General features: G+C 34.5%; 2 protein-coding genes across 3 annotated transcripts; one reads left to right on the top strand and one right to left on the bottom strand.

Annotated features, from left to right (window-relative positions):
* The first annotated feature begins 44 nt into the window (after window positions 1-44).
* On the top strand, window positions 45-8,539 carry LOC106625160 (tetratricopeptide repeat protein 37). Its single transcript, XM_014244977.3, has 17 exons — window positions 45-204; window positions 273-353; window positions 427-557; window positions 1,237-1,438; window positions 1,509-2,104; window positions 2,183-2,260; window positions 2,329-2,635; window positions 2,842-2,955; window positions 3,806-3,988; window positions 4,054-4,238; window positions 4,304-4,486; window positions 4,553-4,758; window positions 5,204-5,603; window positions 5,673-6,104; window positions 6,187-6,361; window positions 6,447-6,634; window positions 6,696-8,539. The coding sequence occupies exons 1-17, from the start codon at window positions 115-117 to the stop codon at window positions 6,847-6,849; spliced, it is 3,705 nt and encodes a 1,234-aa protein (XP_014100452.2). The 5' UTR covers window positions 45-114; the 3' UTR covers window positions 6,850-8,539.
* LOC106624339 (glutathione S-transferase D7) lies at window positions 8,019-14,208 on the bottom strand. 2 transcript variants are annotated; one of them, XM_014244049.3, is made up of 4 exons: window positions 13,941-14,208; window positions 8,620-8,875; window positions 8,345-8,538; window positions 8,019-8,284 (listed from the first exon to the last, which is right to left on the bottom strand). In XM_014244049.3, the coding sequence occupies exons 1-4, from the start codon at window positions 14,036-14,038 to the stop codon at window positions 8,146-8,148; spliced, it is 687 nt and encodes a 228-aa protein (XP_014099524.3). In that variant the 5' UTR covers window positions 14,039-14,208; the 3' UTR covers window positions 8,019-8,145. The 2 variants fall into 2 exon arrangements, with proteins under 2 accessions (XP_014099524.3, XP_069964736.1); XM_070108635.1 differs by lacking the exon at window positions 13,941-14,208 and adding an exon at window positions 12,451-12,515.
* Window positions 14,209-19,225: the final 5,017 nt, after the last annotated feature.

The raw sequence follows: 19,225 nt of genomic DNA on the forward strand, positions 1-19,225 counted from the left end.
CACAAAAACATGCAGTCTGGCAGCCTTATACAAACAGATGATTGTATGTTTTGTTTTTGATTGGATATTTGTTAACTTTACAATATTTTAATTAATAATTGTTTTAAATACATAATGTCGATCAAGGAGTCTAAAATAATACTGAAAGAAGTTCGTGAAGACATCAAAAGTGAAAAGTTCAATGATGCAATTGAAAAGTGTGAAGTACGTGGATAAATATGAGAGCAATCAACAAGTAAATTATAATATTTAATACTGTTCCTTATATACAGGCTTTGCTTAGAGATGAACCTAAGAATTATATGGCCAATTTACTCTTGGGAGCAGCTTACCAAAACAGCAATAAAATGGAGGTTTGTTATGATGTGATTTGATGAAATTAATGCGTTTTTATATATTTACGATTTTTTTATATATTATTTTTAGGCTGCAAAATGTTTGCGAAAAGCGGTAGAACTTTCACCGGCTGCACCAACTGTTGCACTCCAGGGACTAGCTAATTGTGCACCGCTAGATGAGCTTCCAAAAATTTATGAACAATTAATAGATTTAGTGCCGTAAGTTTAAAGCACAACAATGAAACGGTCAATGTTAAGTAATTATATCCTGAACAGGAAATATTAAGTTTGCCACGAAGTTTCTAACACCTAGAAGGAAACATTGAAAACCTTATAATGTACATATAAACGATCAGCATGACCAGTGAGTTTAATTGGCGAAGTCCGCCAGTCCGTCCGCCTCTCTGTATATACTAGTCCCTCATTTTTTAAATGGCAATTTGAAATTTTAAAGAAGCTGTCCACGAACCACTATAGCAAATAGCTGCCATACAATCTGAACGATCAAAATCATATTCTGGTATGTAAACCATTTCTATATCACGAGGTTTGGCATGAATTATTTTCCAATGCAACGGTACAATCTCGAAAAACCACTATATGTGCTATACAAACTGATCGATCAAATTCAAAATAAAAATATTTTTGTAACCTTTGATGTTATAAGAAGTGCACCTGTGAAGGGTATTATAGTTTTGGTGCAACCGATGTTAACGTTTTTTCTTGTATTTTTAAAAATAATTTTTATTAATTAAAAAAATAATTATACTTTACCAACAAATAGTTCAAATTAGCTATACAAAAACCTATGGAAATTAAAGTGCTATAAACTAAAAGAGGATCGATGTAGAAATCCATATTCGAAATACCATTTCAATAAATTATATTTTGTTTTCAGCGAAAAATCTGCATTTTATTTTGAGAAACTTTACGCAGTTGGGCTAAACAACAGGAGTGTTGCAGAAGAGTGTTTTAATATTTTCAAGCGTGAATTAACAAGGAATGATCAAAATGAAGAAAGGCTTCACCTAGCTTTGAAATATTTGGCCAGAATTTGGATCTTATTTGAATTTGATGTTCAAGTTGAAGATGAGTCCCTAGTAGGTTTTGAATGCAAATTCTAAATTAATACATGTACAATAACGCGCATCGTGTTTTTTTTTTTTGCAGTATAAGACGGCTTTGGAAAAACTTATTTCAGACCCACAAGATAATCAACAACTCAATGCTTACAAACGATACCTAAAACTACTGTACAAACAAAAATGCTATGCTGATTGCTTTAAGCATGCCTGTGAAGCTACCAAAAACTACCTTGACGACATATACGCCTATGAATGGGTGTGCAAAATTTACTGTGAATTTCGTGATGTGTCCATATCGTGTTTAAAAGAAGCGCAACAAACTATAGAACACTATGTCGATGCATTGCTACAGATAAATCCGAATGCCAGTTTAGGATTACTCATTCGAGCCATCAAACACTTTGAGCAAAAACAATGTGTAGCGGCACGTGATCTATTATATCGTGTACAAGAATTACAACCGAAATATAGCATTGCTTTAGAATTGTTGGCGCGCGTAGAAATGCTAATTGGTGTATGGGGCTTGGCATTGCCAATATGGAAAACAATTGGAAAAGATAATTCCATCGAGTATGCTATTTGCTTATCCCATGTTAGCAGTAATGAACAACAGTTGCTAGAAGCAATTGAGTTGTTGAAGAAATTTGAAGCAAATGAGGAAGTAACAGCGGCCTTGGCCAGGTAATTGCTGCAAATACAAATATTTAGCTTTAAAACTAATTTACTTGTGTATGTGTTGTTGTGAATTACTTAATGCAGTTGTTATTTTAAAATGGGCGATACGGATAAGCTAAAAGCACTGAGTTTAAATACACTACAACAAGCGGAGTTTCTCTTGTAAGCATCATAACTATATTTTTGAAAACTACGTACATTTGCACGCTAACTATTTTTAATATTTTTAGGGCACCTGAGGCTGCGTTAAACTTATTGCAAGCCTCGGATGATACAGAAACGTTTGATTGCCTTTTCTTACTCGCAAAACTGCATCTACAATTGACTGACTATGCGTCTGCTTTGAATTGCATGCTCAAAGCGACGCGTTTACAACCTTATAGTTCGGAATGCTTTCATTACCTCGGAAAAATCTATTACCTCACAAAGGATTTGGTGCGTGCACGTAAATGTTTCGAAAAATGTGTGAATTTGAATCCGTTGTGTGAGAGCGCAGTAAATAACCTGAGTGCTATTTACCAGCAATTAGGAGAAGAGGTAAAATTACGGTTAACATTCTAAGCAGCAAAATTTGAAATGAGTAAAACTGTTTTTTTTTTGGCTAAAATTAGTATTAAGCTGAAAATTTGTTAAATGAATGGCGAATTTATTAGTTTGAATTTGTTGTTATAACAGCCACAGATAATTTTATGTTTTCCTTTTTTATGTTATGTTTATATTTATGAATAATTTTCATTCCACAGGATTTGAACGTTGCGCTTTTGATTAACACGCTGAAATATATGAAAACTGAGGATTCTAAGCGCATACATTACAAGCTAGGCTTACATTACTTTAATGTTAAAAAGTGGGACGAGGTTAGTATTCGTAAAGAAATAATTAAAAACCAACAATAAAAAAAAATAAATAAATAATGTTAATTTCGGCTGCACGGAAGCTATAACACCCTTCACAGGTGGACTTTTTATAGCATTAAAGGGTATAAAAAGATCTTTATCTTGATTTTGATAGGCCAGTTTAAATGGCAGCTATACAGGTGGTTCGATCCGAACAATATGTTCAAATTTCGAGAAGATATCTTGTCAAATAAAATCGTTTTCCATGCAAGGATTGGATTTTGGTCGATCAGTTTGTATGACAGCTATTTTCTATAGTGATCTGATCTGAACAACTTCTTCGGAGATTAAAGGGATGCCTTGGATAATAATCTATGCCAAATTTCGATAGCTTGTCAAATAAAACAGTTTTCGATACAACGACTTGAGTTTGATGGGTACGTTTTTGTGTGACAGCTATATGCTACAGTGGTTCGATATCGGCGGTTCCGACAAATAAGCAGCTTCTTGGAAAGAAAAAAACGTGTTAAAAACTTTAGACCGATATCTCAAAAAATGAGGGATTAGTTAGCGTATATACAGACAGACGGACGGAAAGACAAACAAATAGTCGTTCCACGACAGTCGGGTCTACATAACCGGAACGGACCCGGATTTTAGCCGGTCAAGGACTCTCAACTCGACAGAATTCTGCCGATACAACAACAAACAAACAGAGAAAATCGACTCAGCTCATCATGCTGACCATTTATATTTATTTATATTTTGTATGGTCTCCGACCTTTCCTTCTGGGTGTTACAGATTTCGTGGCAAACTTATAATATCCTGTACAGGGTATAAAAATTGAAAAAATTAAATTTTTTTCTTTAGGCCATACAATCCTTTCGCACTGCTATTAAACTTGACGTAAATTGCATGAGCTATTGGGAGTCTCTGGGAGATGCTTACTCCGAGCGTGGCTCATATTACTCTGCCATACGCGTTTTTCAAAAAATACTAGAAATGTGCCCTAGCAACATTTATGCGAAGCTACAAATGGCGCTGCTTAAATCGGTACGTAAATAATACCACACATTTAATAGTTTTTCAATATATGTATATTTTTTTTTTTGCTTTAGACCATTCGCATGTATCCCGAAGCTATAGCCGAGTTCGACGAATTATTAAAAACACATCCTGATTACTTGCCTGGCTTGAAAGGTGCCGCTGAAGCGCATATTGGCTTGGCGAACAATATGAAATTGGAACATTTATATGGACGCTGCAAAGAGCACCTACAATTGGCAGTTAATCGTTTGCAACGGTAGCTTTAAAATCTGTTTAAAAAAATTTAATTAAATTTTCTTATGTGACTGCTCTTCCAACTAGCGCTTTCTTGTCATCAAACAATCAAAACATGTTCTGGCTGTGGCGTCTAACTGCAAATGTATTTGTGCAAACTGCGAGCATGCCCAGCTCTTTGGCATACTTGGAGGTGTCGGGCCAGCTGGCTAAACTGGAAGAGAACACGGCGATTTTGTCTAGAAGGGACCTCTTCAAGTTAGCTGCAAGGTACGGGAACAGAACGTAATCATTAAATTATATATGGCTCACCGCCCTCTCTTCTTCTCTTAACAGGTTTTACACCTGCGCCATCAAATTGAAATCGAACACATTTATCTGGTATGAGTTCGCCTTATGTTCTTATTATTGCGCCATATTTTTACCTGACGAAGCGTCTACACAATTGGAACTTTCAACCAAAGCCTGCAAAATGGCCATAAATGAGCAAGGCGGTCGTTGGCAAAATTGGAATTTGCTCGGCGTAATAAATTTGCATGAAGGTATTGACATACATGTTTTTATGCTCTGAACAGGGTTTATTAACTTTGACACGTAGTTTGTAACACTCAGAAGGAATTTATAAAAAATATATATAAATGATCAGTGTGACGAGCTGAGTTGATTTAGCTATGTCCGTTGGTTCGTCCGTCTATCTGTATAAACGCGAATTAGTCTCTCAGTTTTTGAGATATCGCTCTGAAATTTTACACACGTCCTTTTCTCTCCAAGAATCTCCTCATTTGTCGTAACGGCATCGGACCACTATAGCATACAGCTCCCACACAAACTGATGTGATCAAAATTAAGTTATTTTTATTAATTTATTTTTACTTTTTTATTATTATTTTTATTTGTCAAGGATATCATAGCTTCCGTGTAACCGAAATTAACGTTTTTTCTTGTATTAAATTTTATTTATTTATATAATTTAAATTTATATTGTAGCGGTCAATAACTTGCCGTTGGCACAGCATTGCTTCATTCAGGCACTTACGCTTGATCGCAAGTCGTTTACCACTTGGACTAACCTGGGTGTGCTCTATTTGAAGTTAAGTGAAATAAAACTGGCTAATCAGGCATTTCAGCGGGCTCAGCAATCGAGTCCCATTTATGGAAATGCTTGGATTGGACAAGCTATGATTGCTGAAGCCATCGGTGAAGAGGAGGAAGCTTTGGATCTCTTCAGACATTGTCAGCAGTTTGAATACCATTCGGAGTCCTCATTAGGTTATGCTCACTGGGTGTGCAACGTTCTGACAAATGCGGAAAAGTGCAAAATACCGCATTATCGTCATGCTATTGATAGCATGTATGCAGATGTGGTGGCACTGGATGCGATTAGCTGGTAATAACATTGAAATTAACTGGAAACGCAGTATTTTTTTTAACATTTTTAAACTACATACAAATTTAGGCACATAGTAAATGAGGAGAAGGACGCCACACCCGCTGCGCTCTCCTTCCAAGGTTTCCTAAACATACGACAGAAGAATTATGCTCTAGCCGAGCGTGCATACCTGCAGGCTATTGAGCACATTGCGTCAGGTGCAGATCGCGATAAGTTATTGACGAATTTGGGTTATCTTTACTTAACAATCAATCGACCTAATGATGCCATAAACGTTTTCAATTGCATAACACACGCATCATTTAAGGCCATAATTGGTTTGGCGCTGGCATTCGTGCGCGCCGGCCAACATCAGGAGGCATATTCGGTGTACAATTCGGTTTTGAAGAGTTTGTCCGATGGTGGTGATGATAAAGCTGGCATGATATTGGTAGCAATGGCGGCCATGGTTTACGCCTCACAAGGTGAAGCAGACACCAAAACGATTTTGTATCAATGGTGTGTAAATTTATTTACAATTAGTTGTTGTCCTTGTTTTTTTTTCATCAAAATTTCTCTCATTTTCTTCTTATTTCTTTAGCATACTACTTAAGAACTCGCCTATACAAGCATTATATTCCGCCTGCGCTTTGGGCATTCTACATCAAGACAAACAGTTAACAACAACCATACTGACAGAGCTAAAGAAATACGAAAACTGTGAGGCCCACTGCGCACATATAAGCTACTTGACGGCGCAACACTATGCAAGTATTGTAAGTAAGCTGTTAAAGTTTGTTTTGTCCACTAATTATAATTTTTTCTTTTATATAAATTTAATTTTGAAATTCCTTGCCACAGCAACAAATACGCAAAGGACTGACTTACCTGCTGACCCGTGTACATATTTTTCCACATCACGCTGAACTGCGCAAAGTGTTGGCTAATTATCTATTGGACCATTTCAGCCATGCAGCACAGTTCCAACTGGCCACAAGCCAAATCGCACTGAGCTCAATCAGCCTATTGCACCGCAATAAAACACGAAGGTGCGTTACATACTTTGATATACTCATCTCTCACCCATTTATACATTTTTTCCACTTTTAGGAGCGATTGCGTTGAGGATTCTAAATTGCTGTTGATTGCCAGTCGAGCTTTAAGCGCCGTTAACAAGTCGCGCTCGCTAAAATTAATACAACATGCTATACGTCTGCATCCGCAAAATCAAAGCGCCTGGTTGGCGCTGCAGGAAGTACAATGATGTTTTTAACTTTATTCTAGTTGAAAATTTGAACCGATGTACAACTGTTATACAAAAAAAAAGCAAGTAATATTAAAGCATATTTTATAGCCTGAAAAAGAAAATGGTATATCCTCAAGTCTGTTGTCTATAAAGTATTTTCCATTAGCACACAAAACAAGTAGCTTCCTAATGAGACTTTTCTATACACACTTCTATATTTCATTTATTACTAAACGATTTGTATATGAGAACGTTCCGCTAAGTATTTAGTATATACCATAGAAGAAACACGAAAATTTTAAAAAAGTGCAATTTATTTGTCGATACTCTTAACCCCTCTGAAAAAAAGGTTTTGTAGAAGTCGGCAAAGTAGGCTTCCGTAGGAACGATATATTTTACATTGGGCTGCCCGGCGATTGACTTTCACAAGTTTATAAAGAAGTCGCGCATAGTCGACCAATTTGATTGTGTTGTTTATCGGTGCGTCGTCTTGGAAAAGCACGATTTCTTTGCCCTAAAAGGTAGTCGATGTAGATCAGACCTTGTGAATCCCAAAAAACTGTGGCTATCACCTTTCCTGTCAACAAATACACATTTCGAGCGGGCTTGCCTTGCGAATTTCACTTTTTGGCCTATTGTTGGTCTTTGTTTTGAATCAGGGGATCCATGTTCCGTCGACGGTTACGTCAAACATTACTGAACGCTCTCTTTAGAGATCCTTACTATTTCAGTTAATTAGCGCACCTTTAGTCGACGTTATTTAAAATTGAAATTGAGAATTTTTGTCACATTATCCTCCGTTTTCAAGGCACCTGGGCGTGGATCATCAAAATCCAACATGCGACCATGTTGAAACTCGTTAAACCAATTGGTCGGCAAGTGAAAGAGAAAAATCATCGTATATAGCATCCAATCGCTCTTTTATTTCCCTGTGCAATTTCTCTCTTCCCTTGACAGTCATTGGCTGCATAAAACTCCAGATGCTTTCCGTTTACATAAACCCGACTATCCTGCGAACGGGTCTTCTGAAATTCGTTGCAAATGTCTAACAGTTAGTCTCAGTATTGGGTTTCTACTTGTAGATATCAAAATATCTAGTTAAATAATTCGACAAGCGACCCTAGTCTAGTACAAATGTTCTAATTGTTTCAACTACATTGTGAACTTTATAAATAATACGAATGCTCTACTTTATGTATTCAATTAGTTATTATGTCTATTAATTAAAAAAAGTTATAACACAAAATTATAGGATTAACTTCCCACAGGTATGTATGTATTTACAAGGTCATTGCTACAAAACTGAACGTTCGGTTACATACGCTTAGTCATATTCTGTTCCAAAGCATTCTGAAAGCGTAAATATAACTGTTGTGCGCCTTGTTCATTAATCTCTTCGTACTCCGGTAATTCTTCACGCATCCGCTGCATCCACGCGCAGATTTTCGGATATCTAAAAGATTATACTTCAGATAAGTTGATGTGTAAAACCACTCTGGGTAACTTGACTTACCGCCGCTCCTCTACGGTCACCAACTTATGCAATGTAATGAGTGTGGTATTAATGGAAATATCCGCCAAAGTTAATTCTTCGCCGGCTACGTAACTGCTACGTGACAGGAATCCTTCAAGAAAACTGTAGGCATTATGCGACAGCTCGATACTTTTACGATGATAATCGATATCGCCGCCATACATTATGCGTGCCTAAGTGTAGACAAGCAAGGGTAATGCATATAACTGTGAAAAAGTTTTAAAGGTCAGATATTCACCTAAATGTTCACATACCACAAAATCTTTTATCACTTGAAACAGTACACCGTCCTCATAATACAAACGCTCGTCGACGACGGCACGCTTTAAGAAATCTTTCGGATATAAATGATCGTGGTGACTTTCTCCATACTGATTGACCATATAGGTAATGATGGCGTGGCTGTCACACAACGGCACACCTTGATCGACCAGCACGGGTACAGTGTGTCGGGGATTTACCTTCAGGAACCAATCGCTTTGATGCTCCTGTGAGGCATAGTTGATAGTTCTGCGGAACAAAAAAAAATTATATTCATTAATTTTTCATGCAAAGTGGTTTTATGATAGATAACAGTACAATATTTTGAAAATAAATGCGCATTTTAGGGAGAATTATGGACAATTTTGTAATTTTAAAGATTTCGCTTAAACGTCCATAATGTAGTTCAGAGACTTACTTTAGTGAAAAGGTTTTTATGCCCTGATACCCTGTTAAGTTTGCCACGAAGTTTGTAACATCAAGAAGGAAATGTCGGGATGCTATAAAATATATACATAAATGATCAGCATGATGAGCTGAGTTGATTAAGCCATGTCCGTCTGTCTATACCTATATATACAAACTAGTCCCTCAGTTTTTAAGCTATCGATCTGAAATGTTGCACCTGTCCTTTTCACACTAAGAACTTGCTCTTTTGTCGGTACCGCCGATATCGGACTACTATAGCAGATAGCTGCCATACAAACTGAACGATCGGAATCAAGTGTTTGAATGGAAAACTCTTTCATTTGTCGAGGTATCTTCACGAAATTAGGCACGAGTTATTATTTAAGGCAACAATGTATTCTCTGAAGAAATTGTTCAGATCTGATCACTATAGCATACAGATGCCATACAAATTGAACGATCGGAATCAAGATTTTGTTATTATAACTTCGGTGAAATCGAAGTTAACGTTTATTCCTGTTATATTAAAAATATTGATCTATTAATATTAACTGATAAAGGAAAAAAACTGAAGACGGTAGAAACAAAAATTGCAGACAGTTTTATTGGTCAATGTGAGATGTCTTAATGAAATTTAGAGAGTATCTATTTCCGGATAAAATTAGGTTAAATATTACTAAAATACATATTACTGAGTTGGATTGAGAAGTTCAAAATTAATTTTTTTTTACTTAAGCACTTTCTGCTGTTATGCCTAGACGTCATGTATTTTACGAGATATTTAGATTTCCTTAAAATAATAGCGACAAAGAGAACGTACATAAGGGCGTATGAGTAACTTATGCTGTCTTAACAGGACGAATAGTAAATAATACAAGTTACTCATAAGTCTCCGTAGTCACCTACTGCATAGAAACATGAATGAGTATGCTAAGAAAAAATAAAATGACGAAAAAGTGCAGAAGTTTGTAAATTTTCGAATATGTATACACAAATATATGTATATGAAAAAAAAAAAATAAATAAATAAAATAATGATAAATGAGCAAATATCTGTTTTCATCGCATTAATAACTAAAATAATGTATGAAGGGTAGAAAACAATTTGAAAATATCAGTCGATATCGGTTTTTGTTCATTCTTGTTTCTTTGTGTAGAAAAGTAAAATGAAGAATATTGTTATCACCAAGTGAATAGCACTCTAATTATTCAGATAAAGACCTTGCATATACATATGTCAGTGACGGTATAACTGATTGATATTGTTGGTACATACTATCTTGTGGAAACTTGAATTCGTGACAATTTAAACAAAACAAGTAAGGAAGGGCTAAGTTCGGATGTAACCGAACATTTTATACTCTCGCAAAGTCAAATGGTATACTCGTTTGAGATTTCTTTGTGGATTGACTAATATTTTCGGTAGAAGGTCAACTATAGGCACTGGGGTCCACATATTTAGTACTTAGGGGTTTGAACAGTTTTGGTTTGATTTAGACAATTTTTGGCCGCAAGGTGGCATACTTTAATTGCATTATTCACGCAAAGTTTTACCCCGATATAATCATTGTTACCTGATTTGCATAGTGGAAAGTGAAAGAATCAGATGGCATTGAAAATGGTGTTACATGGGAAGTAAGCGTGATTGTAGTCCGATTTCGCCCATTTTCGCACTATGACATAGAAACATGAAAAGAACGTTATGCACCGAATTTGGTTGAAATCGGTTGATCAGATCTCAAGATATGGGTTTTCACCTAAAAGTGGGCTGTGCCACGCCCACTGTCTAATTTTGAACGCGGTTCCTATAAAGTCATCTTATACCATTTCAGAGATAAAATTTAATGTCTCTGGCGTGTTTAGTGCTTGATTTATCGCGCTTTTAGTAGTTTTTAACAGTACCGTTATATGGGGAGTGGGCGGAGTTGCCACCCGATTTCAACTATTTTCACACCGTCAATAGAAGTGCTAAAAACATTTGCTTCTAGTGAATTTTGTTATTATAGCATAAGCGGTTTAGGAGATATGCACATTAAACCTATTAGAGGCGGGATCACGCCCACTTTTTAAAAAAAAGTTTTAACTGCAGATGCCCCTCCCTAATGTGATCCTGTGTACCAAATAACAGTCTTGTATATTATTGCGGAGCTTAGTTATGGCAAGTTATTTGTTTTTGATTAATGGCGTTTTGTGGACGTGGCAGTGGTCCGATTACTCCCATCTGCAATACCAACCATCTTACGGTACCAAGAAACATGTCTACCAAGTTTCATAAAGATATCTCAATTTTTACTCAAGTTAGAGCTTGCACGGACGGACGGACGGACGGACGGACAGACAGTCACCCGGACTTCAACTCGTCTCTTCATCCTGATCATTTATATATATATAACCCTATATCTAACTCGATTAGTTTTAGGTGATACAAACAACCGTTAGGTGAACAAAACTATTATACTCTGTAGCAACAGGTTGCGAGAGTATAAAAATAAAATTAAATTTTTATCATATAAAATGTATATACCATACATACAGATAGTATACTAATATTTATCTGCTTTTTAATATTCGGATTCTCGAACGCAGGTGGTTCAGGTAAATTTTTCTTATATTAAGATTATATGAAATTGTAACCAGTGATGGTGATAGATAAGGTAATATAAATAAGTATATATATGTATATGGATGTAATATACATCTGTACAAACGTTTTGCTGGTTCTTTTAGCCACGTTATTGTTAAAGTGGTTCAATTTGAACAATATGTTCGGAGATTGTACCGTGGCTTTGCACAATAAGCCGTGCTTAATTTCGTGAAGATGTAAAAAAAAATTAGCCATAGAAGAACTTGATTTTGGTCGATCAGTTTGTATGGCAGCTATATGCTATAGTGGTCCGATATTTGCTATTCCGACAGATGCGCAGTTTTGTTTGGGAGAAATGGACATGTGCAAAATTTCAAATCGATATCTCAAAAACTGAGGGACTAGTGCGCATGCATTTCACTAAACGTGTTAGTATATATATACATACATATGTACCATATGGGTATATGCATTTACAAAGTGTATATACCCAGCGAGACGATCGTCTTATTTGAACATAAATATCGCTCTAAATCTTATGCTTTACAGGTCAATCAAATACTTATTATATTGATATATGTATGTATGTATGAATGTATACGTACATATTTGTATATTTAATTATATTGAAATGTATTGATCTAAGATTTAGCTCTCTATAAGATAACAAATTGGGACTATTCAAAATATCACAATTGCCAAATAACTCAATTAGGAACCTTGTTGAAACTCTCTCCTGACGCAGGTTGCGTATACGTAACGCACGTCCTCTTTGATTTGTTCTTAATTGAATGCTAAATGTTGTTTGTATTTTAATCTGGCGTTTCTGCACTTCAATTCCAAAAAATTTTCGAAACCGGAAGAAATTGATTGGCATTTCATTGCTGTTCTATGTTCTGGTTCGGTTTGAGATGTTTAAATTTAATCATAAACCCTTTCAAAATGTATAAATTATTTTGATTATTATTATTTTGACAAATCCAAACGAAATTCCAATTATGGCTGTTAATGAATTTGCTTCAAATTAGATGACTGAAGTAAGGGGTTGCTTTGTTTAGATTTCAAATAAATTTCTCATATCTTTCCTGAATTAGAAGAATCATTCACCGTTTTTCTGGTGTTTTAAAATTTTTTTCGAATTTCTACTCTATTCTTTGATTAATTTAATCAAAATAGTTCTGCAAATGTGTATTAAATAATATTTGAAAAAGAAAACATATAGTTTTTCAAATTAGCTACGGTCCATATTTACCCAAGTGAGTCCAAAACTCTTAAGAAAGCGTTTTTTACGTACTTTGCCTACTCTCCCACAGAATTGGCTACCGGGTATGCACATTCACTGATTAGATGTATTGTATAAGTACTCAAACGTGTTCTACTCTTTCTCACTGCCCCAATCAGATCATCAATCAGGTATATTATGGCATTTAAATCAGTTAATTTTATAATTATGTGTGCGCGTATGTGTGGGTCGCACTCAATGCGCGTATGGAGTCATTGTAAATTAACACGAACACATACACCCGCGTAGAAATCACTTTTGGCGATAACGAGAAATTTGGATAAGAGAATGAGGTTGTTTGGGAATTCGCTTTATCTCATATATCTATTTTTCTCTCTCATAGAATAGCATTACAAGTTGACACGTTTGTCATATGGCTTTTCGCTTGAAGCCCTATATTATAATATAACTTGAATGTATTTGAAAACAATTCTATTTCCAAACATTTATGCTCAATTTAGTCCAAACGGTTGTTTATGCATTCAGGGTACGCCCTTTTCTGACATTGACCATGCAAAACTAATGCAAAGCACTGAATATACGTATAGCAAATAAAAACATTCGGTGGCACATTGAGAACACAAACATTTTTATATTATATGTACTTGTAGGCATGTGGTCAGCTAAAATGCAAAACAACGTATCATCAAAAAATGCGAAATTTACTTTTTTTTAATGATCACGGTTCACTACATCATTTTACATCTATTTAAGTTTGTGGTATCAGATATAACCAAGTTATACCCAAAACTAAAATTTTGTTATAAGTACTTTCTAATGTATATCGATTATTTTCTTCTCTTGCAAACTTATGAAAAATGATGTTACGTTTTTTGGCGTTTTAGGTGAATACATATATATATATATTTATACATATATTTTCCATATATAAATGTGTACATACATGTAATATATATATATATTTCAATACTCGCATATATGTACTTTTATGCGCGTTGTTTTTTTTTCCTGTTGTTTTTACTTTTATTTTTATTTTTATTTTTTTTCAGTTTATTTTTATTTTTTTATTCGTCACTCACTTCAATTCCACATTCAATCCGATAAATTTTGATGTGAGCAATGCGGCTCTGGCGGGCGGACTGAAAAGCGCATAGTACAATATCGGACGCGCTGACATATTAGCTTAAACGTGTTGACACGATTTCTCTACGATTCCACTTGTTGGTGGAGCTGTGGCCAGCCAGCCTACGGGTGTGCGACTAAAAGCTCCATCGGTGGCGGACGTTTGATAACACCCGTGTCGGTCGGTGGGCGATCGCAACGTGCTCCGAAATACAAAAAATTATATAAAAATACCGCATGAAGAGCAGCAAAGTGAATTGAAGAAAAAAGTATATATTTGAGAAAAGGCTGAGTGTTGAAGAGCGCACACTTTGAAGTTCGGTGGCGTTTGTGAAGCCCTAGCGCTGCATAGTTATATTACAACGAATACATATGTAATTACACTAATGAATATTTAGTAATTAGTGATTAACATCAGGAACAAGTATGCTATCATCAAGTAAGGTAGGCATAGTTTCAGTGATTAGAAACCTTTCCCTGCCAACAAAAGCCTATTTTGGAGAGGTGTCGGTAATTGAATAATAACGGGAATTTTATAATTAAAATGTTAATTTGTTTATGTCAATATACAAACCCCTGAAGTACGGTAAAAGTTTTAGCTTATTTATTGCTTACTTTGTGTGTAGCAGCCGCTAAGGTTGGACGTGTTTTTATGAGTTTGCAAGTTTTCGTTGATAAAAACTCACACTTTGTTGCTTGTTCGGGAATCCTTGGCCAAAAACAATACTGTAACGATGCCCCAGCCTGCATATTCGCCAGACATGGATCCGTGTGACTTTTTCGTATTTCCAAAAATAAAGAGAACCTTAAAGAGCCGTCGTTTCACTAGATAGATGAACATCGCTGAAAGAGCTAAAGGCTATTCCAAAAATCGAGTTTGAGAAGTGTTTTGTCTATTGCAATAAGCCCTGGTATGAGAGCATAATATCGAATGGGGACTATTTCGAAAATTATATATAATATGGGGACTTAAAGAAGTATTAACCCGATTATAATCATTTTCGGCACAAAGACAGACAATTAGTATACAAATATGTTTTAATAGTAACTGTTAATGAAATTAAAAGTATAAGTCCGTGGTTTTCGAAAGAGTTATTTATATAAATTAAAAAACAGAAAAACTCGAGCCTTTAAATATTTAAAAAAACCGGTTCACTTCTCGACTATTCTAAATATTCTGTATTAAGTCGACAGTATTTTGACCTAAACAAAAAATGTTATAGTAATAACTTAAATAAGGTAAAAAAGAATATTGTACGTAATCTAAAATCGTTTTATGATTTCGTTAACTCCAAACGCTATGAAATACAAAGCTATCTTTTCAAGTGACTTTTAAAAAAAAAGTGATTTTTCAAGTCAAATTACTGTAATTATTCTCCTAAAACTTTTTCCGATCTGCACGTGCTGTGTCCGAATACTTTACTAAGGCTCAAATCCATCTTTTAGTTACGGCCCAGACATGATACCCTCATGCTTACTAAAAAATAGTTACAAATATGTTTACATGACTTTGAGAAGGATATTTAATTCCTCTCTTAAACACGGTATATTTCCTTCAATATGGAAACAGTCATTTATAATTCCTTTGCATAAAAGTGGATTTAGGTCTAACATTGAAAAACTATAGAGGTATCGCAAAACTATCAGTTATACCTAAACTTTTTGAAGCTATCATCGCAGACCATATAATCTTTTCGATTTCTCCGTTAATTTACTCTTTTCAGCATGGATTTCGTAAAGGGAAATCGACTCTAACACACTTGCTTGAATTTGTAAACCATGAATCATTGGGTTTTAGTGAACATGCGCATACGGATATTAGATACACAGACTTTAGCAAAGCTTTCGATAAAGTAAATCTCTCGATTCTCATACATAAACTTGATCTTCTGGGCTTTCAGCCGAGATTTCTTCAATTCTTATTTTATATAACGAGAGATATTTGAGGATACTCTTTCAGATACAATAATGTCTCTTCAGGTTTCCGCAATGTAGTCATCCCGATTCTGTTCTTGTTGTTTATTAACGATATCTCTTCTGTAACAGAATTCTCAAAAATATTACTATATGCCGACGACGTAAAGCTTTTTAAATCATACACTTCAACTGAGGAAATGTGTCTGTTGCAAACAGACTTAAACAATTTGGTTGCATGGTATCATAGAAATAATTTGCCATTGAATCTCAATAAATGTAAGACGATGTGCTTTTGCCGTAGATCTGTACACCGCTCTCTTTATGTAATAAAAAACCATAGTCTAGAGCAAGTTTTTAACTATGTCGATTTGGTAATTAATATGGACCCTAAGCTTAATTTTAGACTACATATTGAAAAATTGTCCTCAGTTTTGTTAAGCGTTGGTCTAAAGAATTTAGAGATCCGTATATTACTAAAACACTTTATACAACTTTGATCAGACCTATATTGGAATATGGCCCTGTTGTATGGAACCCTAGCTCCCAAACCCATTCTGAAAAGTTGGAGTCTGTTCAAAAACAATTTTTACTTTTCACCTTAGGGCATTTCCGATGGGATTCTAGCGTAATTCTACCTCCATACACTCGTCGTTTAAAACTTATAAATCTACCTACACTTTCTAGTCGTAGGGAAATGCTTGGCATAATATTCTTAGTGAAAATCTTGAACGGAACAGTTTGCAGTTCTTTTCGCCTGTCTGAAATTAAATTTAATATCCCGTTTCGCTTTTCGAGGCAGTTTAGACCTTTACTGTTAAAATCCTGTAAATCAAATTTTGAACTAAACGAGCCATTCCGCCGTATATGTCATGATTTTTATTCTCATTCCTGCGCATTTGACTTATCTGACTCGCTTTTCAAAATTAAAAAGAATTTATTTTGCTTTCTCTTAATAAAAAAAAAAATAAAACAATTTATTATATCGTAGCTATAAATCTTAGCTGTTGAAATTTTTGTTTCTTTAGCTGAGCAGTTTTGGATCTCAACACTTAAAAAACTCTCTTGCCTTTTTTGACTCGGCTAATTCCGCACGTATGCGAATTGCGCCCCTCGCGTCGGTTGGGCGGGAGGAGGGTAATCGTTGGGTTATCATTATTATTATCATAAGATGGCTCACACAATGATCGATGTATACGGAATGAAGTATTATTAGGAAAACGTACTCTGTGTATTTCATTAATAGATTAACAAATATTTTCGATATAAAGTTAGCGTAGGCAGAGAGGTCTGAAGGCTTGAAAATATATGGTAATTTTGACATTTTTTAGGTAAAGGTGGCATACTTTGAAGGCATTATTGTTACAAAGTTTTGCCCCGATGTCTTCATTGGTGCTTAGTTTATATAATATAGTTAAAGTGAAAGAATCCGATGGAGCTCAAAATTTATTATATGGGAAGTAGGCGTGGTCAAAGTTCGAATTTTCTCACTTTCATATCGTAATAAAACATGTTAGAGAAATATTAAGCACCAATTGATGATTTGAATTGGTTAAATGGTTCCTGATATATGAGGTTTCTATACATATGCTAAATTTCAATACATATTTACATGCATCCCTGGCGTGTTTTCTTTATAGATGGTCTTTTTTTATTAGTTTAAGATGTCACAAACGTCCATTAGGCGTACAAAACTATTATACTAGAAGAAGAATCAAGTTCAAGTTCAATTTAGCATTAGACGCTCTTACAAATTGATGATTAAATTGCGATTAAAGTGATAAAAATTGTCAATATTTCTGCAAAGATCAATTCAGTTTTACATCGAATTGATTGATTTGTGATACAGTACATTGTCTTGGTGATAAAATTCACGTTGCATCCACTATGCACGGAACTATCGCCTATCAAAATGTTCATGAATGTTATATTCACCACTTTCCTCTGATACCTTTATAACGTCAGCTTTCTTGTTCAACTCACGCTCATTCACAATCATTTTCACATTAAATCGCTCATACGCCCCAGTATGCTGAAATATTTAGAAACTTTAATATTTTAGTTTGATATTGTTGCAAATTAAGTTTTTGTAAATGAGATTTATTGCTTATTGAGGAGATTTATAAAGTTCAATATCTACAAAAATTTAGTAAAAAATTTAAAAATCTTGAAAAAAAATTAATTAGCTGATTTTTGGGTACTTCTAAGAGAAATTCGTTTTTAACTCGTATTTTAGATATCAAAAGATTTTTGAATTTTTATTAATATATACAGTTATGGACAAAACAGTAGAGTTACCCAATTTAGATTTTTCAAATACCAATAAAAACAACTGTTAAAGGGAAATAACTCAAATACTATATTTCATCTTAGTCTTCATTGCAAATATGAAAGAAATTTTAAATTTAAATTAAAAAATCGTTCAAAAAAGGACAGAACAAAACAGAACAAATTTAAACTAAGTATGTTTAAAATAAAATTTAAAATTAATATTTAGTAAAATATCATGTATTAGCAATTATGTCTATGCAGCGTTTGGACATAGAATCTATTAAATCTTAACATCTCTTTTGCCGGGTCGATTATCCAGAATTGTTTTTGGTTTGTTTATACTTTTCAATGGGCCTACGCGCTCTTTGAACGCTTTCCACAAATTTTCTATAGGATTAAAGTCTGAAGATTGCCCAAACCAGTCCATAACTTCAACTTTATTCTCATTCTGCGAAAAATAACTATTTAGCTAAATCGCAGTTGTTTTTGGGGCCATTGTCTTGCTTTTATAAAATAATTATATAATTATTATTTTAAAGGCATTTTCCACTCAGCAAAAGGTGAAGGAATTTTTGAGAGGTTTTACAAATATTTTCCTGTCATTTCCCACTTAAATTTATTTTGTGACTAGTCTTCGTGAGATTTTTAGAACAATTAGCGTTGGCTTCTATGACAATAGGTCAGCATTCTAACCTTTTGCGATTATCTTACATACACATTTTTTTCAACTTAAACGCCCAACTCCCAAAGAATTTAACAAAATTTATTCTTCAAAAAAGTGACCCTAATATTTTGACCATAACTTTATATATATAAAAATATTTTATAGTATATCAATTATGAGTTTTTAAATTAACACTTACGTTTGTGTCAAAAATAACGTAAGCACTACAGTAACTAACAAACTGTTTTGAAAATCAAATCACACAGTTTCCACGCATACAAGCAAATATACATAATTAGAATATATACAGGTATATATATGTACATTTGATTTCACATATGTATATGTGTGCATCATTTTCTTTTCGATTTATTTTTATGAACACCACAACAG

The sequence above is a fragment of the Bactrocera oleae genome, chromosome 4 (assembly GCF_042242935.1).
Source record: "Bactrocera oleae isolate idBacOlea1 chromosome 4, idBacOlea1, whole genome shotgun sequence".
Taxonomy (NCBI): Eukaryota; Metazoa; Arthropoda; class Insecta; order Diptera; family Tephritidae; genus Bactrocera; species Bactrocera oleae.

Bases quoted from the DNA above. Each gene is read 5' to 3' on its own strand.
- LOC106625160 (XM_014244977.3), top strand. From the start codon at position 115: ATGTCGATCAAGGAGTCTAAAATAATACTGAAAGAAGTTCGTGAAGAC. The intron at 5,604-5,672 runs GTAATAACATTG...ATACAAATTTAG, and splicing joins GCACTGGATGCGATTAGCTG to GCACATAGTAAATGAGGAGA. The intron at 6,362-6,446 runs GTAAGTAAGCTG...TCCTTGCCACAG, and splicing joins CGCAACACTATGCAAGTATT to CAACAAATACGCAAAGGACT.
- LOC106624339 (XM_014244049.3), bottom strand. From the start codon at position 14,038: ATGTCAGCGCGTCCGATATTGTACTATGCGCTTTTCAGTCCGCCCGCC. The intron at 8,876-13,940 runs GTGAGTGACGAA...TTTGTTCCGCAG, and splicing joins GGATTGAATGTGGAATTGAA to AACTATCAACTATGCCTCAC. The intron at 8,285-8,344 runs GTAAGTCAAGTT...ATAATCTTTTAG, and splicing joins GTGACCGTAGAGGAGCGGCG to ATATCCGAAAATCTGCGCGT.